The following is a 25,868-nucleotide window of genomic DNA, read 5'->3' as shown; positions in this document are numbered from 1 at the left end:
CCTTCTGGTGCTTTGGAGAATAATTTGAACCTCCCCTCATCCCTGGAAGTTTTCAAGAAGAGATTGGACTGCCATCTGTCAGAAATGGTGTAGGGTCTCCCGTTTGGTGGGGGTTGGACTAGATGACCTACAAGGTCCCTTCCAACTCTGTTATTCTGCCCCACAAATACTGGAAGACTGCTATCATGTCCTTCTTTTTTCTAGACTGGCCATACCCAATTCCTGCAACCGTTCTTCATATGTTTTAGTCTCCAGGCCTTCAATCATCCTAGTCATGGAAACCTTTTGGGAAAAGTGTATTTTTGAGGTTTGATGGCTAATAACACCACTTTTTGTTTGGAGTTTCAAAATAATCCTATTCCACTGCTGGAATGGCCTGGGAATAGCCCAGACCTTCACCCAATTGAAAAATCTATGGAGCCGACTAAAAATACTGGTTAGTCAGAAGCGACCCAGCGATAAAACCCAGTTAATAGAAGCCATCATTCCATCTTGGTTTCACATGAGAACAGCTGCAGAAGTAAAAGGCTTGGTTCCCTCCATGGGAAGACGTTGTAAGGCCATAATTCATGCTAAAGGTGACCCAACGAAGGATTAACTGACATGGGGATCATTTTTGTATATCTCGTTTTTTCTATGGTGATCATTTTTGTGCTTCTATGCTGCCATTTTGAATATCCCGGTTTTTTTTCTACGTGTTTTATGAAGGATTTGCTATTAGAATAGCAGTTACGGTATAAAGAAGAAAACTCTTTATACCGTAACTGCTATTCTAATAGCAAATCCTTCATAAACGTTATTGCATTACATTCTTGATTAAATTATCTTTCCATTGATATATCATTTTATGGTACTACTCCCCCCCCCCCCCAAAAAAGTAGTGTTATTAGCTAGTTTTAGAAAATACACTTTTTCCCAAAAGGTTTCCACAATTTTGGCCATTGCTATAAGATTGCTTATTCGACTTCTGGGACTGTTACGGTATTTACTATCTCTGTATGATTATATAATCGGCTGTTCACCACCCTGAGTCCCTTCGGGGAGAAGGGCGGGATATAAATTCAACAAATAAATAAATAAAAATAATAAATAAGCTCTTTCCTTGTACTTTAAGAGTAAATTGGAAAAAAGGGCTTGGTTTTGAGTGTCATCATTACTGCTGTACGTTCTGGGACCCGTGAATGTGCTTAAAGAAAGTATCCCAGAGATTCACAAAGCAGTTAGAAACAACTGACTGAAGGACGGCCGCAGGGAAGAAAAAAAGCCGGAGAAGGCACTTACCCCTGGGGCGAAGGCCGGAGGCTGCAGGGGAGCGGTGCTGATGTCGCTGTGGACCGACGAATCCAGATCCGAGAGGTCGCTGACCGAACGCAGAGACGCTACGCTGCTCGTCATGGGTGCCATGGAGAAGAACATCTCTGCAGGGGGGACAGAGGGGAAATCGGTGGGAGGTTTAGCATCTGCTACTGGGAGAGGAGGGGATCCTTGGTGGTCTCTCTGAGCTTGGGTGGTTGCGGAAGAGGTTGCAGAAAAAAATTTATTTATTTATTTATTTGTTCGAATTTCTATACCGCCCTTCTCCTTTCGGACTCAGGGCGGTGAACAGCCAAAAATAAAAGCATTTATATACAAAAGTTAAAATAAGTTTAAAATAATTAAATAAGATTTGGCCCATAATTTAAAACATTTCCAATTTAAAATTCATATCAAAATTTTAAAAAACCAGCCCTAAAATCAGGACGGCTGATGCATTTCAAAAATGCTTTGAAAAGCCTCTGACAATCCCAGCTGAGCCGCACGATGATCAGAGGCTTTTTTTTTTTTTTTTACTTTTAAAAGCATTTTTTCGGCGGAAGAAGTTGTAAAAAAAAAATGCTTTTAAAAGTAAAAAAAAAAAAAAGCCTCTGATGATCGTGAGGCTCAGCTGAGCATGGTGGAGGGGGGGGAGCACAGGGATTTTTGCTACCGGTTCTCCGAACCACCCGCCGCCATCGCTACCGGATCGGGTGATCCGGTCCGAACCGGGAGCATTTCACTCCTGGGAACATCATTAGTTGTAGAAAAGAGTTGGGTTTGGGGGGAGGAGGAGGAGGAGGAGGGAGGAAGGAAGCCCTTGTTGCTCTCTGAATTTGGTTGTTTTCTTGCCGACGTTTCAACATAACAATTGATATGATATGTTCAACGTAACAGTTGATATGTCTATCAACATAACAATTTTAAATTGGGTTTTAAATTTCTGGGGTTTTAAATCTGAGCCGAATTCATTTAATAATTTTAAACTATTTTAACTGATGTTGTCTTGTGTTTTAATAGGCTGTACACCGCCCTGAGTCCTTCGGGAGAAGGGCGGTATAGAAATAAAATTATTCTTATTCTTATTCATATCCAAGGTAGGTAACATCATCAGTGCTAGGTTTAACATTTGCTAGCTCTCATTGTCTTTCAAAGAGGACACTGAGCACGTGGAGAGTGCAAAAAAAAAAACAAATTCTAGATTCTGAAGAGAATTTCCAAATCTGGAAATGAGTGTAGGTTTCTCACCTCTTTTTTTCTATTAATTACCGTATTTTTCGGAGTACAAGACACACCTTTTTCCCCAAAAAAAGAGGGTGAAAATCTGCGTGCGTCTTATACTCCGCCCAGCTTCTCAAACGGAGGTTTCAGAGGCTGAAAAAAAGCCTCAGAAACGAAGCTTCAGAAAAGAAGCCCCCAAACAGAGCTTCAGAGGCTTTTTTTTTCTGAAGCTCTGTTTCGGAGGCTTTCAGAGGCAGGAAAAAGTTTTTTTCTGAAACGGAGTTTCAGAAGTTTCAGAGGCAGAAAAAAAAGCAAAAAAAAGCAAGGCACAGAGCTCACAACCAAGGAACCTGTTGCTAAAATTCACCTCTGGGAACAGCTGATTGGGAGTATTTCTGATAAGCCGATCCACCTGCCAATCAGATTTCTTATTTTCCTCCCCAAAAACTAAGGTGCATCTTATACTCCGAAAAATACGGTAATTGTTTATTTATTGAGCGAATTTATATAGTGGCCCATCTCATACATAGGTGAGTCCGGGCAGTTTACAAAATTCTAGAGTGATCTACCGTATCATAAAAACCCATAAAAAAGGGGAGTCTCACAGGCAGAGAGAGACCTAAGAAATGACAACGAAAGAGCCTTGGTGGCGCAGCAGACTAAAGCACTGTTAAGTAGCACCAGCTGCCTGCAATTACTGCGAGTTCAAATCTCACCAGGCTCAAAGTTGACTTAGCCTTCCATCCTTCCGAGGTAGGTAAAATGAGGACCCGGATTGTGGGGGGCAATAAGCTGACTTTGTATAAAAAAGAACACCGCTTGGGGGGGCCGAAAGCCCTACTAAGCAGGTATATACAAAAGTATGAAGGTTATTGCTTAACGCATTGTAAGCCGCCCTGAGTCTCCGGAGAAAGGGCGGCATCTAAATCGAACCAATAAATAAATAAATAAATAAACTGTGTCAAAGAGATCTATTGACTCTAGTGATCTGTTGGAGAGGCGGATCTCCCTCAAGGGCTCCCTTGCCAGGACCTACCTCCGTTCTCCACTCCAGCCGCCATTCCCTCCAGATGTGGAGGGGCCGATCCCAGCCCCGAATGCAGCTGCTGGCTGAGATCCTGCTCAATCAACTTCAGATCTTCGGAATCCAGTGGGCGGTTTTTGCTCAGCTGCTCCTGCAGAAGGCCGGATTCTTTGCCGGGGGGAGAGAGAGAGAGAGAGAGGAGGAGAAGGAAAATTTAGGGAAGGGAATCTCCACAAAGGAGGGGGAAAAAATCAGGCGTCGCAATATTCCTTGAAATCAGTAATTTGGTATTTGCAGAAGCTGGATGAGAGCGAACCTCTGGGCCACACCCACGAAACTGTACATTTATTTTTTATTTATATCCTGTGTCAGTGTACGAGAGTTCATGAATTGGAATAGGCATGGTAACAGGTCAGCCACTGTGGACTGTTTCTTGACTCAACACAGCTCGGAGCCTGGGCATGGCTTAGCTTGACTGATCTGTAAATATATATATGAGTGATTATAGCCTCTGTATTATATAGCGTCTGTGATTTTGTATTCTGTCTTCGGAGTTCTGGTTCTGGCTTCTGCTGCATGGGTATTGTATACATGCATCATACTTTATGTTTTTGTACATAAAGGAGTTTCTTATATAAATGAATCCTGCTGAATTATTTACTTGTGTGCTGCTTGGATTGCTGCAAAATCTAACATCCTTTACTGTTTTGACAAATAAGGCAGCAAACAGATCCATCATATCTTCCTCCTCCTATTTTCCCTGCAACAACAACAACCCTGTGAGGTGGGATGGGCTGACAAAGAGTGACTGGCCCAATGTCACCCAGCTGGCTTTCATGCTAAAACTGGACTAGAACTCACAGTCTCCTGGTGATTGGCCCAAAGTCTCCCAGCTCCCTTTCATGTCTAAGGCGGGACTAGAACTCACCATCTCCTGGTGATTGGCCCAAAGTCTCCCAGCTCCCTTTCATGTCTAAGGTGGGACTAGAACTCACCATCTCCTGGTGATTGGCCCAAAGTCTCCCACCTGCCTTTCATGCCTAAGACTGGACTAGAACTCACCATCTCCTGGTGATTGGCCCAAAGTCTCCCAGCTCCCTTTCATGTTTAAGGCGGGACTAGAACTCACCATCTCCTCGTGATTGGCCCAAAGTCTCCCAGCTCCCTTTCATGTCTAAGGTGGGACTAGAACTCACCATCTCCTGGTGATTGGCCCAAAGTCTCCCACCTGCCTTTCATGCCTAAGACTGGACTAGAACTCACCATCTCCTGGTGATTGGCCCAAAGTCTCCCAGCTCCCTTTCATGTCTAAGGCGGGACTAGAACTCACCATCTCCTCGTGATTGGCCCAAAGTCTCCCAGCTCCCTTTCATGTCTAAGGCGGGACTAGAACTCACCATCTCCTGGTGATTGGCCCAAAGTCTCCCAGCTCCCTTTCATGCCTAAGACTGGACTAGAACTCACCATCTCCTGGTGATTGGCCCAAAGTCTCCCAGCTCCCTTTCATGTCTAAGGCGGGACTAGAACTCACCATCTCCTGGTGATTGGCCCAAAGTCTCCCAGCTCCCTTTCATGCCTAAGACTGGACTAGAACTCACCATCTCCTGGTGATTGGCCCAAAGTCTCCCAGCTCCCTTTCATGTCTAAGGCGGGACTAGAACTCACCATCTCCTGGTGATTGGCCCAAAGTCTCCCAGCTCCCTTTCATGCCTAAGACTGGACTAGAACTCACCATCTCCTCATGATTGGCCCAAAGTCTCCCACCTGCCTTTCATGCCTAAGACTGGACTAGAACTCACCATCTCCTGGTGATTGGCCCAAAGTCTCCCACCTGCCTTTCATGCCTAAGACTGGACTAGAACTCACCATCTCCTGGTGATTGGCCCAAAGTCTCCCAGCTCCCTTTCATGTGTAAGGCGGGACTAGAACTCACCATCTCCTGGTGATTGGCCCAAAGTCTCCCAGCTCCCTTTCATGTCTAAGGTGGGACTAGAACTCACCATCTCCTGGTGAATGGCCCAAAGTCTCCCACCTGCCTTTCATGCCTAAGACTGGACTAGAACTCACCATCTCCTGGTGATTGGCCCAAAGTCACCCAGCTGGCTTTCATGCCTAAAACTGGACTAGAACTCACAGTCTCCTGGTGATTGGCCCAAAGTCACCCAGCTGGCTTTCGTGCCTAAGACTGGACTAGAACTCACAGTCTCCTAATTTCCAGCCAAGCACCTTCACTGCTAGACCAAACTGGCTCTCATCCTATATTCAGCCCCCAGAAGCACAATTCTCACATTTTCCAGATTCACACAACCAACATCTGGGCTGACCAAAGATGTTGGCTTCACCAGCAGACTAAGGGCAAATATCTACACTGCCTCTTTGAGGGATTTAGTGAGTCAGGTGTGCAGGATGAACCGCCCAAGAGTTACTTTTCTCAAGGAAAAAGGGCCTAGGGCAGTGCTGCTCAACCTTGGCTTGCTAGCTGGGGAATTCTGGGAGTTGTAAAGTCCGCACACCTTCAGGGTTGAGCAAGAGCGGCCTGGGGTCATGCGATGACCTTGAGCAGGGATCTCCAAACTTGGCCACTTTTAAAGCTTGTGGACTTCAACTTAATACTTGTGGACTTCAACTCCCAGAATTCCCCAGCCAGCAAGCCATGCTGGCTGGGGAATTCTGGGAGTTGAAGTCCACAAGTCTTGAAGTGGCTACGTTCGGAGACACACACACACCCCGACCTTGAGCGACTGAGAAGAGGTTCAGCCCCACAAGATCCCAAGGTTGGAGGCCTTCAACCATCTAGATCACGGGTGTCAAACTCGCCGCATCACGTGACGTTTTCTCTAGTCGCGGATCTGGGGTGGGCGTGGCCTGTTTGTGACACGGGCCACCAGTTTGACGCCCCTGATCTAGATCAAGGGTCCCCAACACGGGCTGCCACCCACTATTCGGAACCAGGCCACACAAGCAGCCGGCTGGTGCATTGCACGCACAGCACGACTCGAGGGAGTGGCAGGCCGACGCATGTGCGCATATGCGTGCTCTACTTGCACAAGTCCCACTGTGCGCGCATGTGCGTAATGTGCTGCTCTCACCGCTTGTGCAAGTCGAGCTACGGGTGCATGTGCCGACTGTTGTGGTTCTCCAGCAGCCTGCGGAGCTGGCAGCGGAGTCGGACAGCGATGAGGCTGAGGAAGAACAGGGGCCAGTCCCGGAGGCTGGGGAAGGCCCGGATGAGGGCTCTGCGTCGGAGGCAGAGATGGGGCCGGGGCCATCGGGGAGTGAGGTGTGGACTCCGGAGCCTCCAGAGGCTGACAGTAGAGAGGCAGAGGAACAGGAGGAGCCTCTTCCTAATACATGCATGAGAAGAGCTGCCAGAAGGCAGGAGCAGGTCAAGCAAAGAGGACGACTCAGGAGTAAGGCCAAGAGATGATTGGCCCCTCCCGTAAGGCTTAAAACAGACCAGTAACGGCGTTTGGGCTTTGCCAGAAAACAACATTGGTAGCTTCGTCGTCTTCTTCGTCTACGTCTTGCATTTATTTTTGCACCTGTGACTTCTGAACGTTTGCCAAGAAAGGCCTTTGGCAGTTTACCTAATTGGACCAAGGTTTGCGATAGGACTGAGGAATTTGTGTTGGGAGGAATTTGCTTTAATTTAGTTGAACGACGCTGGGAATGAAGTAATTCTCAGCTGTTCGAATAAAGTTTGTTTTTTTCACTGACTGATTTTCCTACTACTTACTTGGGCCTGGGTCACAACACCACTCACACAGTCCCAGTTCCCCTCTTCCCCACTCCTAGCCGGGCCGCCAAGCCGTAAAGGTTGGGGACCACCGATCTAAAGCATGACTTCTCCAGCTCTCCCGCCGCTCACCGGACAAGTTGAGGGATGAGAGAAGGTCCGTCAGGTGCAAGATCTGCCGAGGGGCGAGCAGCAGGTGCAGAGATCCAATCTTCCCATCTAACTCCAGCTGCAGTTGGGAAAAGAACCACGTTCCATGTCAAAAGAAGAAGCTCCCTGCCCATTTCGGGCGAGGAAAGGGTGAAATATTCTCCCTGGACCCTACAACCTAATTCCGGTAAATAAGACCCACTTAGACAGGACGTTAAACCGAGCATGCGTTCAGGAGAAAAACCAACAGATTTTGCATGCTTTCACAATTAAAAAACATAGAATATAGAATAATAATATGACTAGGAAGGGACCTCGGAGGTCTTCTAGTCCAACCCCCTGCTCGAGCAGAGGTCCCTATACTAGTGATGTTCTAATCTTTTTCTCTTTGTGTGCCAAAAGCGCGCACGCATGCCGGCACCCATAATACAATGAGCATGACCCCATGCATGGATGCATGACCCCAAGAGGCCCATTCCCCCCGCCCCCGAGGCTCCGGAGGCTTTCCTCGAGCTTCCAGGAGGGTGAAAACGGCTTCCCCCGGGCTTCAGAGGCCCTCCGGAGGCTGGAAACGAACCCATTTCCGGACGTCCAGAATGCCCATTTTTCGCCCTCCCAGAGCCTCCGCACAGGTTCTGCCCTTACCTGGCATCCAAAACGGGCCACGTGGAGATTCCTGAGAGGGGAGGGGCCAGACAGTCCTTGTAACTACCGGTTCAGCGAATTTGGTAGGAATCTACTGAGCTAACCGTCAACACTATTCTGGTGCTGTGTTTCCCCGAAAATAAGACCCAACCGGAAAATAAGTCCTAGCATGATTTTTCAGGATGCTCGTAATATAAGCCCTACCCCCAAAATAAGCCCCAGTTAAGATTGTGAGCCAGATGGGTGCATTTAGTACCGTATTTCCCCCAAAATAAGACCCAACCGGAAAATAAGCCCTAGCATGATTTTTCAGGATGCTCGTAATATAAGCCCTATCCCCAAAATAAGCCCCAGTGAAGATCGTCAGCCAGGCGGACGGATTTATCGCAGTATTTCCCCAAAAATAAGACCTAACTGGAAAATAAGACCTAATGCATCTTTTGGAGCAAAAATTAATATAAAACCCAGTCTTATTTAGATAAAGGTTAACAGAACTCAAGCGGGTTGGGCTGCTTGTGGTTATTAACAACTCTAGGCTAATTCCTCTCTTGACTCTGCCTGTCCTTCTCCTACACTACAGATAGTCCTCGACTTACAACGGTTTGTTTAGTGACCACTCAAAGATACCACGGCCCGGAAAAAAAGTGACTTATGATCATTTTTTTCACACTTACAACCACTGCAGCGTCCCCATGGTCACGTGATCAGAGTTCAGACATTTTGGCAATCGATTCATATTTACGACGGCTCCAGCGTCATGTGATTCGCGGTCTTCCAACAAGCCAAGTCGATGGGGAAGGCGGAGTCAATGAAGCGCCACGTTGCGAACTTCACAACTGCAGGGATTCCCTTAACTTTCTTGCGGTGGCAAGAAAGGTCGTAAAATGGGGCTTCGCAAACGCCTCGCTTAGCGATGGAAATTTTGGGCGCGGTTATGGTCGTAAGTCGAGGACTACCTGTAGACCTAAGCTCATCTCTCCTTCGCTCTGTTTAGCCTAACCTGCGAGGCTGTTAAAATCAAACAGGGAGAACTTCGTGACTCATTCCTGGATTCCGAGCCTTGGTGGCGCAGCAGATTAAAGTGCTGTTAGGTAGCACCAGCTGCCTGCAATTACTGTGAGTTCGAATCTCACCAGGCTCAAGGTTGACTCAGCCTTCCATCCTTTTGAGGTAGGTAAAATGAGGACCCGGATTGTGGGGGCAATAAACTGACTTTGTATAAAAAAGAACACCGCTTTAGGGGGGGGCGAAAGCCCTACTAAGCAGGTATATACAAAAGTACGAAGGCCATTGCTTAACACATTGTAAGCCGCCCTGAGTCTCCGGAGAAGGGCGGCATATAAATCGAACCAATAAATAAATTTCTTGACAGAAAGACAGGCAAAAAAGTCAACAATCATGCTAGTTTTCGCATTCCCAAGTTTCCTGGATGTATTCAAGAAGCCAGGATTGAACCCAAATGACCTTGGCTCCAGGGAAGGCTTCGTTTTGCTTGAGCTTAATCCTCATCTCGGTGTATCCGGAGCAGCTCCCGATCTGAAGCAGAGGACTGGGTCCGGCTTCTTCCCCGCCAGAATCGCACGGCTCAGCCTCCTGGGAAAAAAAAGGAAATCAAACTTCCCTAAAAAAACAATACGCCAGAGACTTGCAGAATGGCAGCTGCCATCCAAAAGGGACAGACAAAGAGTCCCAGCTGACCCCGAGCTACTCCGCCCGCTGTCACGGCTGCATCTCTGCCATCCAAGCTTCAGGAGCCGACCGCCTGACATTGGCAACGGGGACGGAAAGACGGGAGTGTGTCACAGTCGGCTCGCTGGGCAAAGCCTGCTGGCAACCAGACATCAGCAACGGGAGGAGGGAGAAAAGGCATTGGAATGCAAAGGGGGGGGGGTGTCAGGTCCCATAGATCCCAATCGGGACGCTGCCATTCTGTTGGGGAGGGGGTCCTTAGTTTAGAACCTTTTTCCTGGTGCCTATCTATCCTGTGCTTTGATTTACCTTCAGGGGAAAGTAAGATGGGGAGGGCAGTGCTGAAATTCAATTTTTTTTACTACTGGTTCTGTGGGTGTGGCTTGGTGGGCGTGACAGGGGAAGGATACTGCAAAATCTCCATTCCCTCCCCACTCCAGGGGGAAGGATACTGCAAAATCCCCATTCCCTCCCCACTCCTGGGGGAAGGATATTGCAAAATCTCCATTCCCTCACCACTCCAGGAGGATACTGCAAAATCCCCATTCCCTCCCCACTCCTGGGGGAAGGATACTGCAAAATCCCCATTCCCTCCCCACTCCTGGGGGAAGGATACTGCAAAATCCCCATTCCCCCCCCCCCACTCCTGGGGAAAGGATACTGCAAAATCTCCATTCCCTCACCACTCCAGGGGAAGGATATTGCAAAATCTCCATTCCCTCACCACTCCAGGAGAAGGATACTGCAAAATCCCCATTCCCTCCCCACTCCAGGGGAAGGATACTGCAAAATCTCCATTCCCTCTCCACTCCAGGGGAAGGATACTGCAAAATCTCCATTCCCACCCAACTCCAGGGGAAGGATACTGCAAAATCCCCATTCCCTCCCCACTCCAGGGAAAAGATACTGCAAAATCTCCATTCCCACACCACTCTGGGGCCAGCCAGAGGTGGTATTTGCCAGTTCTCCGAACTACTCAAAATTTCCGCTACCGGTTCTCCAGAATCTGTCAGAACCTGCTGGATTTCACCCCTGGGGGAGGGCCAACTGTTTTGTCTCAGCTCCGAAGCCTCCAGCAAGAGACGCCTGAGAACAACTTCTTATCACTTTCTCAACCTGTGATTTTCAAAACAACTTTGCACCTGCGGATTTGCTTATTCAACATCGGACCAAGGGGAGGGGGTCTCTGTTTTAATCTAACGGAATTGCACAGCATAGCTGGCTGGAGAATTCTGGGAGTTGAAGTCCACAAAGTCTTAACGCTGCCAAGTTTGCAGACCTCTGACTTTTTTTTTTTTTTTAATTTGATTTATATGCCGCTCTTCTCCGAAGACTCAGGGCGGCTTACAATGTGCTCAGCAATAGACTTAAAGCTTCCGTAAACTCTACTCTTGGCAAAAACAACCGGGCAGGAGCCTTTCTTTGCTAGGTGATTGAGCGGGACTGTTGGTACCCACCCCCGAGACAGGAGGAGGATCTCCCACAAGGCCATACCTTCGGGCCCCGGGCACTGCCCTCACCAAATTCCTCATAGTAAAGCAAGAGGCCACTCAGCTGGAGGATTTTGTGCACAAACGGCGGAGGCTGATGGATGTCGACAGCTACCGCCTGGCCGGGATCCCGCACCACTTCATCGCAGTAGTCCAACCTGTAAAGAGAGGAGGGGGGGACACTCAGAACAAGACCCCGGCCAGTGGTGGGTTGCTCCCGGTTTGCACCGGTTCACAAGAACCGGTAGTAAAAATTTGTAGTAGTTCGGAGAACCGGTAATAACATTGGCTGGCCACGCCCCTGAACCGGTCCCCAGCCTGGTTGCCCCTCGTTTACCCCGCCCACCTCATCAGAGGCTTTTTTTTTTACTTTTAAAAGCATTTTTTCAGCCGAAGAGGTTGTAGGAAAAAAAAGTGCCTTTAAAAGCCTCTGTCCATCCCAGCTGAGTGGCCTGATCGTCAGAGGATCCTAAAAGCATTTTTTTCTGCAACCTCTTAAGGTTGTAGAAAAAATGCTTTTAAAAGTAAAAAAAAAAAAATTGGCCATGCCCACCCAGTCACATTATCCCCCCACCAAGCCACGCCCACAAAATAAGCCACGCCCACAGAACCGGTAGTAAAAAATTTTACAAAACCACCCCTGACCCCAGCCATTTCCCATCGTGCTAACTCAAGGCATCCGTGGTTTGGGTCAGTGGTGCGGTGGCCTAGAGGGGGAGCTCTCGCCTCACAATCAGGAGACTGTGAGTTCGATCCTAGGTAGAGGCAGATATTTCTCTCTCTCTGGGTACCGTGAGAATATATCTGCCGAACAAAACTCCTCATGGGCGACAGGAAAGGCATCCGGCCAGTAAAACACTCTGCTAGCTCCATTCAGTTGCCCAGACTCCATTCCGCAAGGGATTATGGGGTCATTAAATGAGGATGAGGATGATGAAACAATTCTTCATTTAGATTCCCCCCGGTCCCTGCACCCCCGTGATATGATTCTGGCGGTGTGCAGGAGTGGGAGTTGGCTTGTAGTTGGCAGAGTTAATCTGCAACCCTGAATTCTAACCACTGTGCCACCACCACGGCTTTAATCCCACTGCCTTTTTCAGTTAACCCCCCTATTGTGGCTCTCCAGGTAGCCAAGGTGTGACTTTCCCCCACAATGGTGCCCTCCAGACGGTTTGAGGTGCCCGTTTCCCAGAATCCCTCAGCCAACGTGGCTCCTAGAAGTGCCCCTTCCTTCTTACGCCATGACTTTCTTGATAGAATTTGGGGGTGGGGGGGTGGGGGGAAACGGGCACCAAATCACCAAAAGCTGACCTTTTGATGTGAATTTCCAGGGCCACGCCGGGTGCCTCCCCGCTTCTGGGCGTGTGTTCCACGCGTATCACCGTGTCCACAAAAGTGACTTCGATCCGTCTCAGAACTGGGAGAGAGAAAAAAAAACAGAAGACGCCAAGGAAGATTCGGGCTGCAGAGCAGGGAAAGTCAACTTCTCTTCTCCTATCGAGACTCAAGACACTCCGTGGCTCTGATTTGTTTAAGGACTGGCGTTCCTTGCGCCGTACTTGGGTTTCTACTCTGGAGTGGCCACCAGCAGGGTGGTGAACTGGGCAGGGACCTGGACTGGAAGAAGGAAGAGCCTTGGTGGCGCAGCAGACTAACGTGCTGTTAAGTAGCATCAGCTGCCTGCAATTACTGCGAGTTCGAATCTCACCAGGCTCAAGGTTGACTCAGCCTTCCATCCTTTCTAAGGTAGGTAAATTGAGGACCCAGTTGTGGGGGCAATAAGCTGACTTTGTATAAATATACAAAAGGATGAAGGCTATTGCTTAGCGCATTGTAAGCCGCCCTGAGTCTCCGGAGAAGGGCGGCATATAAATCGAACCAATCAATCAATCAATCAATCAATCAATCAATCAATCAATAAATCCTTTCTATCCCTGGCCTTCTACGATCCCATTGTTCTGAGCTATGCTTCCCAAGAGCACGAAGCAGAGTCCTTGTCCCAACAAAAAACCCTTTTTATTAAGTTATTTTATTAATTCCTCTCATTCACATCCAGCAAAGTCTTTCAAGGGAGAATTTACAGTCACAGACCATATCTGGCTTGGAGAGCTGCCAGGCCCGATATCTTCAAAACTTGGCAAGGAGTCTCGGAGAGACATGAACCAACTAAACGAACTAATTGCCTCCTGCAAACTCCACTCCCCTTCCGCTCCTCTTTTATTCCCTCTGGGAGGGGCCCTTCATCGTCCACCTGTGGCTTTACTCCTGAGTCGACCTTTGTTCTTTAGCTGTTCCCTTCGTCTGGCAACTCTGCGCATGTGCACCCTGGGAACAGGCTCCAGCTGTTCGTCTGCCTCACTGATGTCCGACTCCGAAGGTAGCTGATAACTGTCTGATGGCCTTGGCCCCCTCTCTGCCTCCGACGCAGAGCCCTCGTCAGAGCCCTCCCCAGACTCCAGGACTGGTCCATGTTCCTCCCCAACCTCCTCACCGTCCGAATCTGCTGCCAGCTTTGCTGGCTGCTGGCAGGCCACAACACCCATCTCATTCACGTCTCTGACCCAATTTCATGACATTTTTCCCAGCAGTCGTTAAACAAAACCATGGTTCGCTATGGACCGATTTTGCTGAACACCGGAAGTTAATGCTGGGTTTTGGTAAAACCATCGTGTAACCTGGTCATGTGACTGCAAACGGCTGTAACTATGGGTTAGGTGATGTGGGTGCCCCACATGCTGGTCATGTGACCAGGGGGGCGGCCATTGCCATGTCCAGCCTTGATTACAAGTCCCTTTCTTCAGTGCTGTTGTAACTTCAAACCGTGGCTGAGCGACCGGTCATAACTCGAGGACTGCCTGTACATAGATTTCTATCAGTCTCTTTAAGCCTCGTTAAACACAAGAGCCTTGGGAATAATCGGAGGAATCTCCCACTTAAGTTTATACAGGCAGTTCTCAACTTACAACCATCCATTTAGTGACCGTTCGAAGTCACAACGCACTGAAAAAAAGTGACTCGTGATCGTTTTTCACACTTACGACCGTTGCGGCAACCCCGTGGTCACACGATCAAAATTCAGACGCTTGGCATCCAACTCGTATTTATGACGGTTGCAGTATCCCGGGCTCATGCGATCCCGTTTTGCGACCTTCTCACAAGCAAAGTCATCAGGGAAGCCAGATTCGTATAACGACCGTGTTTAGTAACTTAAGATCGGCAGCGATTCAGTTAGCGACTTGTGGCAAGTTGAAGTCGTAAAATGGGGGCAAAACTCGCTGAACCCCCGTCTCGCTTAGCGAGGCAAATTTTGAGCTCCAGGGTGATCATTCCTGTACTGTAGTCAGCAAATTAATTTCATTTTCATTTCAAATTTCATTTGAATGTATGCCAATGAGTGTACATTCAAAGTGCCAATAAAGTTATTGGCAAAGCCTCTTGAGATGGTTGAAATGTTCCTTCCCGGTTTCTGCCACTTGGGCTGAGTGTTGTGACCCGTCAGCGGCCTGTGCAGCTAGTAGCTGATTCCGACAGCGAGGAGGCTGGTGTGGTGCTGTGCCAGCAGCCTGTGCAGCTGGCACTCGAGTCGGACAGTGAGGAGGCTGGAGAAGATGTGGTGCCAGAGGCGGGGATTCAGCCAGGGCATCCAGAACCTCCGGAAGCTCCTTTAAGTGAAGAGGACGAAGAGGGGGAGCCTCTTCTCGATGCACGGGCGCACAGAGCTGCCAAAAGGCAGGAGTGGCTCCTCAGGAGGAGGTCTCCTCGAGAGTAAGGCTTGGGGCTAATTGGCCATTCCCTTAGCCTATTTAAGGAGGAATGCCGATTGCAGCAAGCTGTAGGGAACAACTTCGTTCACTCTCCTTCGCGTCTGGATCTTAGTTCTCTGCAAATTGCTTCTGGGCTTTCTGCCAACCGTAATTAAGATTACGATTATTTATTCTTTGGATTCTTGTACGCTGTTAAGAAAGTTAATTAGCAGCCTTTGTTTGAAAAAAAGACTGATTTAATTCAGTAAACTAAGGTTTGTACAGACTTTGTGTGTGCTGCGTTCTTTGGGGTCCGTATCTGGGGCAGAACACTGAGCTGCCAACAGGCTCACCCTCCGACTCTTGGCTGCTTCGGTCTCCTCCCCCTTCCACACCCCTTTCCCAGCCCCTCCCCGTCTCTCCCACCTGCCCTTCCCACCTACCTGTTTCAATGGTTTGGGCAAACATCTCCAGGCCCTCCAGGGGCTGGCTGGCATCCGAAGGCTCCTCCGTCTGTTCCTTCAAGCACTCCTGAGCCAGCTGCATGGAGGTGGTCATGGATGAAGGCCAGCTTTGGGACTCTGAGCCAGCATGACCTGGAGGTGGGGGGGAGGAAAAGGTACGGAGAGGTTAGAAAAGCAGGTAAGGAAGCAGAGAAAGGCAGCAGGACATTCCCTTCTCTCAGAGGCTCACTTAAACACGAGCCAGCCGTGTGCGGCGGCAGCCAAAAAAATCGAATACAATCCTTGGTTGTATAAACCGAGGCACAGAATCAAAATCACGTGACGTATTAATACCGCTTTACAAATCCTTAGTAAGGGCCACACCTGGAATTCTGCATCCAGTTTTGGTTACCACCAGGGTGTCAGCGTTGCAACGCTGGCATAGAGAGAGAGCAGAGGAGAGCGAGAGATAAACTCTGAAACTTTTGCCTGCAAAATCCCTTTGAAGCTTGGTTGTCGTGGAAATGAGGGGAGGGGGGCACATTCCTGGGAAATGGCGAGGAAAAGAAGTCTGAAGAATGACTTGGAAGACAGCCAATGAGAAGCAGAGATTTGGGGATCGGAAAGGGAGGGATTGGGAGGCAAAAGGTCAGTCTTGTCCGCGCGGAGTCATGATCCGGTGGCTGAGCTCAATTAAAGAAAGATTTCCTTAAAGATTGGCAGTTTGGAAATTCATTTAATTTTGAGGTAGCACCGCAGTCTGACACAGGGTGGATAAAAATCAATGATTTTTTTAAAAAAAAATCAAAAAAATCGGATATTTTTTGATTTAAATCGGATTTTGTTGATTTTTATCCAATTTATTTTAATAAAAAACTTTTGGGGTAAAAATCTATCGTAAGATAGTTTTCTATTTAAGATACATAAATAATTTAGTTTATTCGGCATGAAATGGAGCTTAGTTATGTAGCATGAGGCTGTATATTCTGCAACACTGGGACTATCGGTGAGTCAACAGTGGGTCAAAGGAGTAGCAGAGATGACAGTTGCTCTTTAAAAATTACGATTTAAATCAAGTTGATTTCAATCAAGCCTTTTTACTAGTGATTTAAATCATGACTTAAATTGTGATTTAAATCAACTCGATTTAAATCAAATCCACCCTGGTTACCACAGTACAAAAAAAGAGGTTGAGACTTTGGAAAAAGCGCAGAGAAGAGCAACTCAGACGATTAAAGGCCTGGAGATTAAAGCATACGAAGAACGGCTGCAGGAATTGGGTAGGGCTGGTCTAGAGAAAAGAAGGACTAGGGGGGACACGATAGCAGTATTCCGGTATTTGAGGGGCTGCCACAAAGAAGAGGGAGTCAAATTATTCTCCAAAGCACCAGAAATCAGGACAAGAAACAATGGATGGAAACTAATCAAGGAGAGAAGCAACCTGGAATTAAGGAGAAACTTTCTAACAGTGAGGACAATTAACCAGTGGAACAGCTTGCCACCAGAATTTCACTCATTACTGGAGGTTTTTAAGAAGAGATTTGACAGCCATCTGTCAGAAATGGTATAGGACGGTGATGGCTAACCTTTTTGCCGTCGTGTGCCAAAAGCAGGGGGGAGCATGGGTGAGTCACGCATGCCCACACCCATAATTCAATGCGACCGTCCCTCCGCGCATGCACGCGTGAACCCCCCGTGCTCCTCCCACTTTTGGCATGCAATGGTGCAGTAGGCCCATTTTTCACCCTCCCCAGGCTCCAGAGGCTTTGTTAGAGCCTGGGGAGGGCAAAACATGGGCTCCCCCCTCCCCGGGAGGCCGAAAACAGCCTGTTTCCCTACTTCCGGTGGGCCCAGAAGGTCTAAAAATCAGCTGGCTGGCGTGCGTTATGTGTGCCGGAGCTGGGCTAGGGCGACGCTCGCGGGCCCACCGATATGGCTCCGCGTGATAGGTTCGCCATCACGGGTATAGGGCCTCCTGCTTGAGCAGGGGGTTGGACTAGATGACCTCCATGGTCCCTTCCAGCTCTATTCTTTGATTGATTGATTTTGGCTCTAGCCAGCTGGCCCCAATTTATTTATTTTATTTATTTACATATATTTACATGCCGCCCTTCTCCCGAAGGACTCAGATACGGAGGATTTCGGATCTACGCACTTTCCGCCATGCTCTTAAGATTCTCCTATTCCAGCAAGCCGGCCTGGCCTAATTTTCTCCCCTGTTTTAAATTTCTTTTAAATCGAAATTTTAATCTGTTTTAAATTATTGGGATTTTTTTAATTGCCTCGGGCTAAATTATTTAATCTGGTTTTAATTATGTCTTTTAACTTTTGTATCTATGTATTTTATTCTGTGCCTGTTCACCACCCTGAGTCCTTCGGGAGTAGGGCGGTATATAAATCTAATAAAAAAAATTTAAAAAATAAAAATAAATTTTAAAAAAAGGGCGGCGAACAGAAGATTGAAAAACAAACGACAACAGAATAAAATCCTAATTAAAACCAATTAGAAATCTAAAATAATTCAATAGTAAAAACCCCGGAATCAGAATCAGCCCATTTGATGGAATAGGCAAGTCTTTAGGCCACGGCGGAAAGAACGGAGATCGGGCACTCTCCGGAGCTCGGTAGGTAGCCCATTCCAGAGGGTAGGTGCGCCCACAGAGAACGGCCTACCCCTGGGCGCTGCCAGCCGACATTGTCTGGTCGACGGCACTCTGAGGAGGGCAGCTCTACCCCGGACCTAAGCCATGTAAGGCTTTATAGGTAAGTACCAGCACCTTGAAGTGGATCCGGAGGACCACCGGTAACCAGTGAAGCTCACGCAGGAGGGATGTAACACGGGAGTAACGGGGAGCTCCCGTAACAACCCACGCGGCCGCATTCTGGACCAGCTGGAGCCTCCGGGTGCACCTCAAGGGCAGCCCCATGTAGAGGGAGTTGCAGTAATCCAAGCGAGAAGTAACCAGGGCATGAGTGACTGTGCAAAGGGCATCTCAGTCTAGGAAAGGACGCAACTGGCGCACCAGGCGAACCTGTGCGAAAGCCCCCCTGGTCACGGCCGTCAAGTGGTCTTCTAGAGATAGCCGGGAATCCAGGAGGACACCCAAGTTGCGAACCCTTTCAGAGGGAGCTAGTACCTCCCCCCCACCCCCATCGAAAGTGACGGGACCTCAAGAACACGAGGTGCTGGCATCCACAGCCACTCAACCTTGTTCCCCCTCTCCCCCCTCTGGCTCCCACCTTGGCGATATTTGGGCCGACAGGTGACCTGCAGCCCGCTGACTTCCACAGTGCAGTTCTCGGTGACTAAGGCAGACCAGGGGATGGTGACGGCAATGCTGTCGATGAAGCCATCCAGGATCTCCAACGGGGCGCCCACGGACTCCAGGAACTCATTCACGGACTGTGAAAGGGAAGACAAGGCAACGTCAAGTAGCGAGCCAGCCTAGAAGCCCGAAGCAAAACTTATCTAAGCAACATATCCCAGATCAACCATCGCTGCTCCACGGTCGCCCACGCCCAATTCACCTCTCGTCTTGACTACCGCAATGCGCTCTACGTGGGGCTGCCCTTGAAGAGTATCCGAGAGCTCCGGCCGGTTCAAAATGAGGCAACTCAGGTGGTTTTTGTGCAAGCCTAAATTTGCACATGTGTCACCCTCTCTTGTGGGAGCTGCATTGGCTGCCGATCTTACTTACTTACTTACTTTATTTGATTTATATACCGCCCTACTCCCGAAGGACTCAGGGCGGTGAACAGCCAAACAGTAAAAATTCATAGTAAAAAATTTAAAAACAAAGTAAAATTGAATTAAACAATTTGGCCCAGACAGATTAAAACACCCCAATCATTTAAAAACCGATTAAAATTTGCATAATTAAAAAGAGGGAAAAGATTAGGCCAGGCCCGCCTGGTGGAATAAAAAGGTCTTAAGAGCGCGGCGGAAGGTGCGCAGATCCGGGATCCTCCGTATCGTTCCAGATAGTAGGTGCCCCCACAGAGAAGGCTCTCCCCCTGGGGGCCGCCAGTCGACATTGTTTGGCCGACGGCACCCGGAGGAGCCCCTCTCTATGGGAGCGTACTGGCCGGTGGGAGGCTATTGGTGGTAGCAGGCGGTCCCGTAGATAACCAGGTCCTGAGCCATGGAGCGCTCTAAAGGTGATAATCAAAACCTTGAAGTGCACCCGGAAGACCACCGCCATGTCGCTTCCATTACCATCCGCGCGGCCGCACTCTGCGCCAGTTGGAGCCTCCGGGTGCTCCTCAAGGGGAGCCCCATGTAGAGAGTGTTACAATAGTCCAGGCGGGAGGTGACAAGGGCATGAGTGACCGTGCGTAGGGAGTCCCAATCCAGAAAGGGACGCAACTGGCGAATCAGGCGAACCTGATGAAAAATCCTCCTTCAGGGTTTGATTTAAAAGTGCTGGTTGCTACCCTCCATGGCTTAAGGCCAGGTTACTTGAAGGACTGTCTTTTCCCCAGTTACATCCACCTAACCCACCATAGTGAGGAGGTAGGGGACGTTAAGGGCCCCCCTGTTTAAGGAGGTCCGTCTGGTGGGACCCAGACGAAGGGCCTTCTCGGTGGTGGCTCCCTCCCTGTGGAACATCACCCCTGCTGAGGTAAGATTGGCCTCCCTTTGATAGTCCGCGTGTCTATGGAGATGTTCCGCCATCCAGGTCACGGATGCTTTTTGAAGCGGCAACTGGACTTTCCGGGTTTTCTCTGAAGACGTCTCGCTTCTCATCCAAGAAGCTTCTTCAGTTCTGGAGGAAGCGAAACGTCTTCAAGGAAAAACAAAGGAAATTCCAGTTGCCTCCTGAAAAAAAGCACCTTTAGGACAACTGTGACCTGGATGATGGAGAATCTCCATAGACAAAAGCGAACAGAGTACTAAATTCTGTTGAGTACTGTCTATATCCCACCGAAGAAAGTTGACTAAGTATTTTTAAATCTAATAGTTAAGTAAGCAACAGACCATAAATCTTTTACATTTATTGTTTGTTAAGGAAAATGATACAATCAAGAACAAGTGAGTTACTAACACCACTCTATAAAGCCTTAGTAAGGCCACACCTAGAGTCCTACATCCAGTTTTGGTCACCACACTATAAAAAAGAGGTTGAGACTCTAGAAAAAGTGCAGAGAAGAGCAACCAGGATGATGAGGGGACTGGAGGATAAAACATACGATGGACGGTTGCAGGAACTGGGCCTGGCTGGTCTAGGGAAGAGAAGGACCAGGGGAGACAGGAGAGCATCTTCCAGTATTTGAGGGGCTGCCCCAGAGAGGAGGAAGGGGGTCAAGCTATTTTCCAAAGCACCTGAAGGCCAGAGAAGGAACAATGGATGGAAACTGACCAAGGAGAGATTCAACCTGGAAATAAGGAGGAATTTCCTGACCGTGAGAACAATCAACCCATGGAACAGAAGTTGCCTTCAGAGGTTGTGGGAGCTTCATCCCTGGAGGCTTCCAAGAAGAGACCGGACTGCTATCTGTCAGAAATGGTGTAAGGTCTCCTGCTTGGGTGGGGGGTTTGACTAGATGACCTACAAGGTCCCTTCCAACTCTGTTAATCTGTAATCTGAATGTTAAAATACCAGCTTGGGTGATCCAACAAACTGACCAATAAATTCTGGTTATGAACGGTCACAGCGGAGATGGCCGAAGCTAAAGCTGAAAGTAGGAAAGGAAAACAATTCAGTTCAATTCGCTGCTATTTGCCCTAAAGACTCAACCGATTCTGTGAAAGTCACAGCAGTTAATATTTGCACAACATACAAAGTTCAGAAGTGCGATTTCGGTGTGTGGCTTGGCACGTTGTGCAAACTCCACCTACTTGTTTACGTGTCATAAAATAAATCCAGAAAATGGTTTCACTGTGTACAAGTCCTCAATTTATGACAATGGAGGTCGAGATTTCTATTGCTAAGCGAGATAAATGTTAAGTGAGTTTTGCCCCATTTTATGACTTTTCTTACCACTATTGTTAAGTGAAACATTGCAGTTAAGTTAGTCACAAGGTTGTTAAGTGAATCACTGCAGTCGTTAAGTTAGTCACAAGGTTGTTAAGTGAAACATTGCAGTTAAGTTAGTCACAAGGTTGTTAAGGGAATCACTGCAGTCGTTAAGTTAGTCACAAGGTTGTTAAGTGAAACATTGCAGTTAAGTTAGTCACAAGGTTGTTAAGGGAATCACTGCAAGTCGTTAAGTTAGTCACAAGGTTGTTAAGTGAAACATTGCAGTTAAGTTAGTCACAAGGTTGTTAAGGGAATCACTGCAAGTCGTTAAGTTAGTCACAAGGTTGTTAAGGGAATCACTGCAGTCGTTAAGTTAGTCACAAGGTTGTTAAGTGAATCACTGCAGTCGTTAAGTTAGTCACAAGGTTGTTAAGTGAATCATTGCAGTCGTTAAGTTAGTCACAAGGTTGTTAAGTGAATCACTGCAGTCGTTAAGTTAGTCACAAGGTTGTTAAGTGAAACATTGCAGTTAAGTTAGTCACAAGGTTGTTAACTGAATCACTGCAGTCGTTAAGTTAGTCACAAGGTTGTTAACTGAATCACTGCAGTCGTTAAATTAGTCACAAGGTTAAGTCAAACATTGCAGTTAAGTTAGTCACAAGGTTGTTAAGTGAATCACTGCAGTCGTGAAGTTAGTTACATGGTTGTTAAGTGAATCACTGCAGTGATCACATGACCCCAGGACATTGCGACCGTCATAAATACACGCCAGTTGCCAAAGGGCTGAATTTTGTTCACACGACCACGGGGATGCTGCAACGGTCGTAAGTATCAAACCCAGCCATAAGTCACCTTTTTAGTGCCGTCGTAACTTCAAACGGTCACTAAACAAATGGTTGTACGTCGAGCGCTACCTGTACTGTAACCAAGTTAAGGCTATTGTGGCATAGCAGTAAGAGAAGGCCTCGGGTACAAGGAGAGCAACCAGGACCATTGACCTGGTGAAAGGATTAAAATGAACGGCCTTCCCAATTTAATCTCGAAAGAAAATTTTAAAACTGAATCTGTTGCGGTGTGGAAACTTAACCGAGTAGAAAATGGAGCCTGCCGAAGAATCTACAACGGGGAGGAAGGAAACGGGAGCATAAAGGGAAGACGCAAGAGAGACACGTAGGCAAAAAAATTCGCCTGCCGTAGGTGGAAATGGAAGAACACAAGCTGCAAAAAAACAGCTGCAGGAGGAAACTGAGCGGAATTGAACAAGAGGATAGCTAAAAATGGATTTAGCAACAGCAACAGCAACTTAAGACTTATCTACCACTTCATGGTGCTTTACAGCCCTCTCTCAGCGGCTTACAGAGCCAGCATCTCGCCCCCAACAGATTTACAGAGTCGGAAGGGACCTTGGAGGTCATCTAGTCCAACCCCCCACCCAAGCAGGAGACCCTACACCCGTGATGGCGAACCTATGGCACGCGTGCCACAGGTGGCACATGGAGCCATATTAGTGGGCACTCCAGCTCAGCTCTGGGGCACATGCGCCCACCGGCCAGCTGATTTTCGGGCCTTCTGGGCCCACCAGAAGTAGGGAAACAGGCTGTTTCCTGCCTCTGGAGGGCCTGGGGGTAGAGGTGGGGAAGGCCCGTTTTTCTTTCTTATCTGTCTCCAGATCCTCTCTATGCATCTGGGAAGGGCGAAAACAGCCTTTCCCACTCCCTTGGAGGCCCTACGGAGGCTGAAAGGGCCCATTTCCCAACTCCTGGTGGGACAGGAAGTGATTTTTTTCCTGTCCCCAGCCTCCAGAGACTCCTAGAGAGGCTCCTAGAGACTCCTAGAGAGGCTCCTAGAGACTCCTAGAGAGGTTCTGGAGGCTGGGGACAGCAAAAAATGTCACTTCCTGTCCCACCGAGAGTTGGGAAATGGGCCCTTTCAGCCTCCGTAGGGCCTCCAAGGGAGTGGGAAAGGCTGTTTTCACCCTTCCCAGATGCATAGAGAGGATCTGGAACCAGGTGAGAAAGAAAAACGGGCCTACCAGGCCATCGTGTGCCAGGAGCGGGGGTGGGTGGGGTTGCGTGCGCATGTGCATGGGCACATGCGCACGCGACCCTCCCCCGGCACGCGATGGCAAAAAGGTTAGCCATCACTGCCCTACCCCATTCCTGACAAATGGCAGCCCAGTCTCTCCTTGAAAGCTTCTAGGAATGAAGCTCCCAAGCCTTGTTGGCTGGTTAATGGCCAGGCGAGCTCGCCTCTGGCCAACAAAGGAAAAGTAGCCAGGAGCACATAACGCCGGGGAGGCCACAAATATAAATCAAGCCAAAGAGCAAAGACCCAAATTTGCAGCTGGCGTTTCAGTTTGTTGGGAAATCGGCTTTTGCTCGCACAGCTAGGGAGACGCTGGGCTGGGCTGGAGGGCAGGGAGATCAATGTCTCCTGTTTTTGCAAAGCCAGGCGGCCAGACAGCAGCCGTGACGCGGACGGAGAGCACATGAGTCAACTCTACAAAAACAAACGCCCCACATTCCTCTCCAGACACTTGACACTTCCTGGAGCCCTTGCTCCATCCGACGCTGCTTTGCTCTTGCTCAAGGAAGCCGGCTGGTGCTCAACGTTCATTGCTCAGATTTCGATCTCGGCCTTCTTATTTTGCAAGTGACTCATGGCAGCCAACCTGTCTGATGATCTGTTTGTATCATAGCCTCTTATTTTCCCCACCATAACAACATGGATCGAGAGGGAGGGGGACTGGCCCAAAATCACGCAGGTGGATTTCATGCCTGAGGCAGGACTAGAACTCACCACCGCCTGGTGATTGGCCCAAAGTCACCCATTTCATTTTCATGCCTAAGGCAGAACTAGAACTCACTGTCACCTGATGATTGGCTCAAAGTCACCCATTTCATTTTCATGCCTAAGGCAGGACTAGAACTCACCACCTCCTGGTGATTTGTCCAAAGTCATCCAATTGACTTTCATACCTAAGGCAGGACTAGAACTCACCATTGCCTGGTGATTGGCTCAAAGTCACCCATTTCATTTTCATGCCTAAGGCAGGACTAGAACTCACTGTCACCTGGTGATTGCTCCAAAGTCATCCAGTTGACTTTCATGCCTAAGGCAGGACTAGAACTCACCAACTCCTGGTGATTTGTCCAAAGTCATCCAATTGACTTTCATACCTAAGGCAGGACTAGAACTCACCATTGCCTGGTGATTGGCTCAAAGTCACCCATTTCATTTTCATGCCTAAGGCAGGACTAGAACTCACCATCGCCTGGTGATTGGCTCAAAGTCACCCATCTCATTTTCATGCCTAAGGCAGGACTAGAACTCACCAACTCCTGGTGATTTGTCCAAAGTCATCCAATTGACTTTCATACCTAAGGCAGGTCTAGAACTCACCATCGCCTGGTGATTGGCTCAAAGTCACCCATTTCATTTTCATGCCTAAGGCAGAACTAGAACTCACTGTCACCTGGTGATTGGCCCAAAGTCACCCATCTGCTTTTTATGCCTAAGGCATAAAAACACCATAAAAACATTAGAACTCACCATCGCCTGGTGATTGGCTCAAAGTCACCCATTTCATTTTCATGCCTGAGGCAGGACTAGAACTCACTGTCACCTGGTGATTGGCCCAAAGTCACCCATTTCATTTTCATGCCTAAGGCAGGACTAGAACTCACCATCGCCTGGTGATTGGCTCAAAGTCACCCATTTCATTTTCATGCCTGAGGCAGGACTAGAGCTCACTGTCACCTGGTGATTGGCCCAAAGTCACCCATTTCATTTTCATGCCTAAGGCAGGACTAGAACTCACCATCGCCTGGTGATTGGCTCAAAGTCACTCATCTCATTTTCATGCCTAAGGCAGGACTAGAACTCACTGTCACCTGGTGATTGGCCCAAAGTCCTCCAGCTGATTTTCATGCCTGAGGTGGGACTAGAACTCACCATCTCTTGGTGATTAGCCCAAAATCATCTAGTTCCAGCCCCCGTCCCCCTTGTGCCTAAGGGTGCGGACTAGAACTCACTGGCTCCTAGTTTCTAGGCCAGCCCCTTCATCAGTACACCCAACTGGCTCTCGGTTTCATCCATTTCGTCTTGCAACCCAACAAGGAACCCTCTCAGCTCCTGGTCTGGACACATGTTGGCTTCACGCATGACCCACACCTGTCCTCACACGTACAACCATGGCAGCATTCTCATGATCACATGATAAATTTTTGGAAGCTTAGCATGTATTTATTATTATTATTATTATTTGTTCCATGTATTTGCTGCCCATCTGACCTTTTATGGTTGATGTTGGTTGCAGCATCATGTGAAGGCCATTTGTGATAAGGGGGGGGAAACCAGATTTGCTTAACGACCACCTCATTCACTTAACGACCACGGCAACAAAAGCTGTTAAGATAGGGCTCGCTTAATGACCACCCTGCTTAGCAACGGAGCTCCAGTCCCAATTGTGGTC

The 25,868-nt window shown here is 48.4% G+C and overlaps 1 protein-coding gene across 2 annotated transcripts in view; it reads right to left on the bottom strand.

Annotated features, from left to right (window-relative positions):
• Nucleotides 1–25,868, bottom strand: part of ATG2A (autophagy related 2A) — an 87,765-nt gene that overhangs the window by 56,834 nt on the left and 5,063 nt on the right. The window contains exons 2-9 of one of the 2 annotated variants that reach the window (XM_060691930.2): nt 18,675–18,837; nt 15,435–15,587; nt 12,560–12,665; nt 11,253–11,406; nt 9,534–9,662; nt 7,407–7,503; nt 3,551–3,706; nt 1,282–1,418 (exon numbers count right to left, since the gene is read on the bottom strand). In XM_060691930.2, the coding sequence (XP_060547913.2) occupies nt 1,282–1,418; nt 3,551–3,706; nt 7,407–7,503; nt 9,534–9,662; nt 11,253–11,406; nt 12,560–12,665; nt 15,435–15,587; nt 18,675–18,837 (1,095 nt within the window). The remainder of the gene's footprint in view (nt 1–1,281; nt 1,419–3,550; nt 3,707–7,406; nt 7,504–9,533; nt 9,663–11,252; nt 11,407–12,559; nt 12,666–15,434; nt 15,588–18,674; nt 18,838–25,868) is intronic. The other variant, XM_060691933.2, reaches the window with a different exon arrangement.

This window comes from Pantherophis guttatus, chromosome 18, assembly GCF_059756535.1.
Source record: "Pantherophis guttatus breed Tessera chromosome 18, ASM5975653v1, whole genome shotgun sequence".
Lineage (NCBI taxonomy): Eukaryota > Metazoa > Chordata > Lepidosauria > Squamata > Colubridae > Pantherophis > Pantherophis guttatus.
The sequence above is the reverse complement of the archived record's forward strand: the minus strand, read 5'-3'. Positions and strand labels throughout refer to the sequence as shown.